Source organism: Hordeum vulgare, chromosome 7H (assembly GCF_904849725.1).
Source record: "Hordeum vulgare subsp. vulgare chromosome 7H, MorexV3_pseudomolecules_assembly, whole genome shotgun sequence".
Lineage (NCBI taxonomy): Eukaryota > Viridiplantae > Streptophyta > Magnoliopsida > Poales > Poaceae > Hordeum > Hordeum vulgare.
In genome coordinates this window covers 57,181,102-57,188,422 of record NC_058524.1, presented here as the reverse complement: position 1 = coordinate 57,188,422, position 7,321 = coordinate 57,181,102, and the positions used below count along the sequence as shown (strand labels likewise).

General features: G+C 41.2%; 1 protein-coding gene across 1 annotated transcript; it reads left to right on the top strand.

Annotated features, from left to right (window-relative positions):
* Positions 1-235: 235 nt before the first annotated feature.
* LOC123409928 (probable E3 ubiquitin-protein ligase XBOS35) lies at positions 236-5,544 on the top strand. Its single transcript, XM_045102798.1, has 11 exons — positions 236-765; positions 1,814-2,019; positions 2,135-2,194; positions 2,650-2,721; positions 2,835-3,010; positions 3,092-3,252; positions 3,438-3,496; positions 3,572-3,618; positions 4,071-4,211; positions 4,832-4,926; positions 5,014-5,544. The coding sequence occupies exons 2-11, from the start codon at positions 1,825-1,827 to the stop codon at positions 5,436-5,438; spliced, it is 1,431 nt and encodes a 476-aa protein (XP_044958733.1). The 5' UTR covers positions 236-765; positions 1,814-1,824; the 3' UTR covers positions 5,439-5,544.
* The last annotated feature ends 1,777 nt before the right edge of the window (positions 5,545-7,321 follow it).

Sequence of the window (7,321 nt, the reverse complement as noted above, 5' to 3'; positions counted from 1 at the left end):
AGGGGCCGATTTAGCTGAACGTGACGGTAGATGCTGAGGCTGATTGGTTTTGCTACCAACATTTGGCAAAATCAGAATTTACCAACATTTGACAACCTTTTATGAGATTGGCAATGGAAATTTGCATGTAACCAATCTCTAGCCAATATGTGGCGGTTGCCGAAATTTGGCATCCCAACTTTTGGCATCAAAGCAATTAGGCTAGCTCTCACCCTAGCTCCATGTCACTGTCCTGCAAATAGCAGAAAACAAAAGGAAGAAACAGTCAGTGCAGGTTTCCGACATCACCAAGGAACATCTGTCACAGGAGCAGTTCCACGCCTCCGCGCCGGCAGCCAGCCGGAAAAATCATCACAATAATAATTCGCGAGAGGCAATTCAATCCCGTTCCATGTGGCGCACGCCCCAGCTCCTCGTGCTCTCCACTGCAGCCCCCCCCCCCCCCCCCCCCCCCATCCTTGTCTCTCTCTCCCACCTCCCTCGTTCTTCCTCCCAGCCCCAGGCCATTTGCAGTTCGTAGTTTCTGATCCCGCGTCGGCGGCGGTGGCGGCCTCCATCTGCCGTCTTCCGCGTTGTCCCTGAGCTGCGTCTCTGGATGAGTTGGTGGTGACGGGCAAGGCGGAGGAGGAGCTTCTTCTTCCCGGCCGGGCGCCCGCCGCCTGAAGATCCCCTTCCGAGGGGCGGTAGGTGAGGGGAGATGCGCTGGGCTGATCCCCATTACTCGCGCATCCGTTTCTTGTAGCCGAAAGATCTGGTCTTTCAGAGGTACGTGCGCAATGTTTCCGTATGTTTTGTGATGTGAATCCCTGATCCGGGTTCGTGGCCGCTGAACTGCTCCGGGCCTGTTGTCATTTCCTTTTTCCTTGTAGAAATGGCAAAACGATGCAATGCGCTCCAGCTCTTAGCCCCCCTCCCCGTTCTTTCTCTGGTTCTTCGCACACAAAAGTCAATCCATGAGCTCAATGCCGACGCTGGTGGTTGTGCCGTTCCTGCTTGCAGCAATGGAGCCGCTGTCCCTGAGAAGGACAGGGGACAGCGACCCGTTTCTCCTAGTACTGTTTCCGCCATTGTCACCGCCTCTGCCAACAACTCGAATATTAATTATGAGGAAACTAACAATAATTGTAGTAGTAAAATAAAACTAGTGGGCGTGACCCACCGTTTCTTGGTTCGATTGTGGATGTTCTCTTGCGTAAAGATGGCGCCCTTGGTTTTATTCCAGTTCTTTCGAGTCAATTTGTGGTAGTTTCCTAAAGCAGGATGCTGTATGTACTCTTTAATCCATGTGGAGTGCCCAGTTGGTGTCAGAGTAGCATTACCGTGTTGGATCAACTGAGCTACGTTCTTGCAGAGGGACGCCACCTCGGTTTAGGTTTCCTGCTTATTGTGTCAGTCTGAGGTATTTCTTTTAGAATGTGAGCCAACATTCCTGCCATTTATGCCCATTGCCTTCTTGTAGGGGTGACCTAGTGATCCAGTTACTAACTTATTGAGCCGTTAATGTGGATCTTTCACTAGATTAACGATCAAATGCCTCAGGTCATGCTATGCCATTTGGGTGCTTCTCGAAGTGGACAGGTGGCTTAGTTTCCCCTTTTCCCGAATCAGTTTCCTGTAGAGTGTCCATGTGGTTGATTTCCCCTACCATATCAATTTGAGGGCAATTTACTTCTACATATGGGCCAGCTCTCCATTCTTGCTACACTCGTACCCTTGGCTTCATAATTATGTGGCCCCACAGCATGCTCAAATGATTAAACTCAATATATGCCGAGTCCTTAGTAAGTGATACTGAGAATTTGTGCATTGATAGGTAGAAGCATCATGGGACTCTTAGGTATGATGGGCGACTCATTCGGCTGCTCAGCTACCGGTGAACGGCTCGTCTCTGCCGCGAGGGATGGAGACATCCAGGAGGCTAGGGCCCTATTGGAGCTTAACCCCCGGCTTGCACGATACTCAACATTCGGTATCCGAAACACACCCCTCCATTACTCGGCGGCAAAGGGCCACCATGAGGTGATTCACTCCACACCTCTTTCGTCATCAGTTTACAATTATTTTTTAGTCACTTTAGTTAATTAATGTATGTGTGCTTGTTATCCATTGATAAATAATTTCATTTTCCTGGTAGATTGTTTCCCTGCTAATAGAATCTGGCGTTGATATCAACCTTAGGAACTGCAGAGGACAGGTGAGCTTTTTTTTTATCTCCCACCTTGTTCAACATTGGTACCCAATTCTTTATGATCGATAATATGTGTTATTACTTTTGAATATTTATTGAGAATACTTCTTACTTGGTATACAGAAATGGATTCAACCATAATCATCCCAAAATTAGTTTATTTTAATATATTACTGCGAACTGTCTAGTTGCAATCTTACAAGCATATGCATTTCCCGTATATCTGAGGTTGCTCAGGTCTTAGAAAATGATATATCAGCTGTTTCACGTAGATGGAAGTAAGCTGCAAAGTGTTACTGCTTTCTCTTAGTTGAGTTCTAGATAAAAAAACATATCTATTGTAACATTCTTGAAGGGGTGGTTTGATGTCACCGCATTATGTTCTTTCTATCTTTGTTCTATTGTGAAAGAGAATATTTCTTTTCTCCGTATCAACTCTAAATGCAATAATTACCATGCAGACTGCTCTGATGCAAGCTTGTCTATATGGTCACTGGAAAGTTGTACAGATTCTAGTTCTTTTTAAAGCTAATGTAAGTGAATATCAATTTTTCTGTATCCTTTTGTGATCACAAAAAAAGTTGTTTCTGTGCTAAACTGTGCTGTAATTTGTACTGATGCAAGCGTTATGTATTTTTAATCTTAGATTCACAAAAAAGATTGTTTTAGTGGCGCAACAGCAATTCATTTTGCCGCCCTGAAAGGTCATACTCGGTGCATCCGGCTTATTTTGGCTGATTACGTGCCTAGTTTGTCGGATTTTTGGAACATCATGCGCGGAACATCCACGGAGCAAGCAAATAAGGAAGCTTTTGATGCAGCGTATGTCAAATTCTGACATTCATCTATGCTGGCATCTTCCGATAACTAATAAATAAATATCCATTTTCCTTTGCTTTCCAGAAATCTCCAGAGACTAGTTAATGGAAAGTCAGATGGAGGTGTCACCCCTCTTCACTTGGCAGCTCTTCATGGGCATGCTGAGAGCTTGCAATTGCTGTTGGACCTTGGAGCCTCTGTCTCTGAGGTCACAGTCAATGATGGTTCAACTATTGATCTCATAGGTAAAAACTGAACCGGGTAAAAAAATAACTAAAAACTGTACACAGAATATCAGATGTTTAACAGAATTCAAGTAGTTATTGCTTACAGAACTTGACAGTTGCTTATAACATCAAATGTGCAGAACAACTGGAGATATTCTGAACTTCTTTACATGGTCAAAGATTAACAATTCCCTAAATTGCAGGTTCAGGAAGCACAGCCCTTCACTATGCAGCTTGTGGTGGAAGTGCTGTATGCTGCCAAGTATGCATTGACTTCTCTCTTCCATGAAATATCAAGCAATTATCTGATTCCCGTTTACTGATTGCCATAAAACAGCTTCTCATTGCAGCAGGAGCACACATGGGAGCTGAAAATGCTAACGGGTATGCCGGGAATTCCATGTTTGATTTCTAGAAGTATTTGTTGGTACACTTCACAATGATTGCATATCTCAGAATAGGTTGTTACCTTACAATAGAAGTTTTTTATCTGAGATGTTGCTTTGTGGAAATCTGATATATTTACCGATGTCACTTGGATAAATTTCAAGCTTCGTTTTGGGCTCTGTTATCATAATATCTATGCTAACCATTGTAAATGCCAATTACCTGTGACTAGTGTCTGCCTAAATAAATCATTTTTCCTTCGCTGAATTCAAATGCTCAAACCAGTTGGCTGGTTTTAGAGCTGCATTTTGTAATCATGTCCATTGTGATGTCATATGCCGGCCTGGATTTATAGCTGGTATTTGGCTTATGTTTATGCCTTGTTCGAAAACAATTTCCATGTGGCTTGTTCAGATGGTTCACTGTTTTCTAATGCTGTTTCCTTGAAGGTTGAGTCCTTTGATGGTGGCTCGTTCATGGCACAAAACCAGTGCTGAAGGCATCCTAAGCAAACAACCAGAAGGGAGACTACTAATTCTTCCGTCACCATATCTGTCTCTTCCACTGATGAGCATTGTCAAAATCGCTCGGTGAGTTCAAATACCAGATACACTAAGGGCCAGTTCTTTTCGTAGCTTCTAGAATAAGCTGAAATAAGCTGCCCCCTACCTAGCTTATTCTATAAGCCCAATCAAATATATTCTTTTAGAAGCCTACTAATTAAGTCTTGATTGCTAGGCTTCTAAAAAAATATTTTTAGTTGGGCTTCTAGAATAAGCTGGGTAGGGGGTAGCTTATTCTAGAAGCCCAAAAAAGCTATCAAAAGAACTGACCCTAAGTGCATATTGTTACCATTTTGTCACGTCTTATATTATTAGTTCGTCAAACCTATTATTTTTTGAAATAGAATTGGAATTTCTACAAAGTATCAAGCATCTGTACTCATGTGCCAACCTTGTGCACGAAGACACTATCATTTACTTAATTCAACAGAGGACGTAAGGCCATCATGTCTTGGAATGTAGATGCCTATCTTAGGATAGTTTGCACCTCAACAGATGCAGATTGTTGAGAATGAGAATTTCGACTTCATCTCGTTGGACACCCAAAATTTTCCCAGAGACACATTTCCAGTTAACAAAAAACAGAGAAATAATTCCTCATTTGCTCTGCACCATTTACAAATCGACTCATATTTGATCGTTCACAGGGAATGCGGATGGAGAAAAACCTCGGTATCATCTAGTAGTTGCCATGATCCATGTGTCATATGTTTGGAGATGGAATGTACGGTGGCTGCAGAAGGTAACAGACTAACAGACAAATCCTCATGCTGAATAGAGTTCTGCCTTATCCTATCCATTCATATGATTTTGCTACATGTTTTGATAGGCTGTGGCCATGAGTTCTGCACCAAATGTGCACTCTATCTGTGCTCCACCACCAGCAGCTCCACGTCTACCCGCGGGGTGCCTGGCTCCATATCTTGCCCTCTGTGCAGGCACACAATAGTCTCCTTCGTGAAGCTCAGAGGCACCACCTCCCTGAAGGAGCTTCCGTGGACTACCTCATCATTGGCTCTATGTGCGGCAGGCGCAAGCACTGGCTCGTTGCGTCGCCAGTCGGACATCCGTCGCCTTCGCTCCTCCTCAGTTCACCTAGGATGCTCCTCTTTTCGATCCATTCGCTCCGGTAAATTGAATTGCGGCAGGCTTGACGAGACGTTGCCCTGCCTTGTCAACTGTATCAGGCCGGATGTGCGGCGATCATCTTCGTACAGGGAAAGAGTCGGTAGTAGATATTCAGAGTTTTCATAATGCTCTGCTCCTTTTGTTGGTTTTGTGTTCGGTTCTGCCTCCCTTTCGTTTTGTGAGCTATAGGGAGTTTGGTAATTCAAACTTGTGCAGCATCTGTTCATGTCTATCTGTTTGTTTGTATTGTTTCTTTCTCAGTTTCTTCTTCGTGAGAACACGCAAAAGACTTGTGTATCATTTCATTGATAGATGGAGAGAACAAACACACGCACACTCAGAAGGATTCGACTCACAGCCACGTACACAAGAGCTGGCGTGACTGACACCGTGAGCAAGAGAACAAAGCGGGCAATCTGAGAAAAAAAAACGTGGGGCAATCACTATTTCCCGCGTAGGTCGATGGATATCGACCAAGCCTGGAGTTGCTACATGTGCCGGCCCAGTTTATGGTTTCTTCTATAAGGCTATGTTTGGATTGTCGTTTTGCTTAGCAATACAACCGTAAACATTACACACCTCCGACCGTCGTTTCGCTTCCAGCCGGAAATTACTACAAGTCCGGTAGGTTACACCTGTAGAAAAAATACCTCCGTATATGAATACACCGATACCAAGCACAGCCAAAGAGCTTTTCACTGGTTTGGAAAGTTTTTTTTGTTTCATCGTTTCTTTTTTCCATTCCTTTTTCTAGAAATCATCAATATTAGTTTTCATGACCAAAATATCTGAAATTGTGATCACTTTTAAATTGGCGAGTATTTTTCGAATTCATGAATATTTTTATGGAAAAATAAGATTTTGTTTCAAAATCATGATTTTTTTTTGTATTTTGGGAAGAAGCTTTTTAAATCATGAATATTTTTCAAATTCATGAATATTTTCCAATTTTTGGTAAAAAAAATTGAAATCGTTTTTAACTTGTTAGCATCTTTCATTTTGAGAACATTTTTCAAATTCATAAGCATTTTTCGAATTTTACAAACAATTTTTTAAATCACAAAAAATCAATTTCATGAACATTTTATTAAATCTTGAATTTTTTATAAATTTTGAGAACATTTTTCTAATTCACGAATATTTTTTGAGTTCCATGCATATTCGTTGAATTTCACAAACGTTTTTTGAATTCCCAAAGAATTTTGAAATTCATATTTTTTCTATGAAACCATTAACGTTTTTCTCATTCACTTTTCTTATTCAAGTTTTTTTTATTTGCAAATAATTTTAAAATTCATGAACAATTTTGAAATTCAAATTTGTTGAAATTAAAGAAAATAAATGAAAAAAAGAAAAAAATGATATAAAAATTGAAACATGATTGTTGAAATATGGCCTAGAGGCAGTAATAAAGTTGTTATTATCTCTCCTCGTTTTTAATAAGTGCTTATTCCCCATGTTATAATTGTATTAACCACAAACTCAAATATATGTATGGATATATAAACAAACATTGTGTCCCTAGTGAGCCTCTACTAGAGTAGCTTGTTGATTAAAGATGATTAAGTTTTTCTAACCGTAGATATGAGTTGTCATTTAATAATGAAATCATGTAATTAGAAGAATGATATAATAGATAGACGCGACCATAAGCTTATCATCTCATCGTGTCACTAAGTTTAAATTGTTATAGCTTTTTTAACGTTAAGTATCTATTCCTTAGACCATGAGATCATGCCACTCCCAAATACTGGAAGAATGCTTTGTGGTATGGACCGTCACTTCGTAACTAGATGATCGTAAAGGTGTTCTTCAGGTATCTTAAAATGTACTAGTTGGTTTGCATGTATCAAGACTCGGATTTATCACTCCATGTGAGGGAGATATCTCTCGGCCCTCTCGGTGATATAACATCCTAAGCAGATTGGAAGCATGTTATTAATGTGTTTGGTCACGGGGAGATTGTGTTACAGAACAAGTACAGAGCATTCGCTGACAACAAGATTGAA

Coding starts and splice junctions, on each gene's coding strand:
- LOC123409928 (XM_045102798.1), top strand. CDS start 1,825: ATGGGACTCTTAGGTATGATGGGCGACTCATTCGGCTGCTCAGCTACC. Junction 2,020..2,134: donor CGGCAAAGGGCCACCATGAG/GTGATTCACTCC, acceptor TTTTCCTGGTAG/ATTGTTTCCCTGCTAATAGA. Junction 3,497..3,571: donor GAAGTGCTGTATGCTGCCAA/GTATGCATTGAC, acceptor GCCATAAAACAG/CTTCTCATTGCAGCAGGAGC.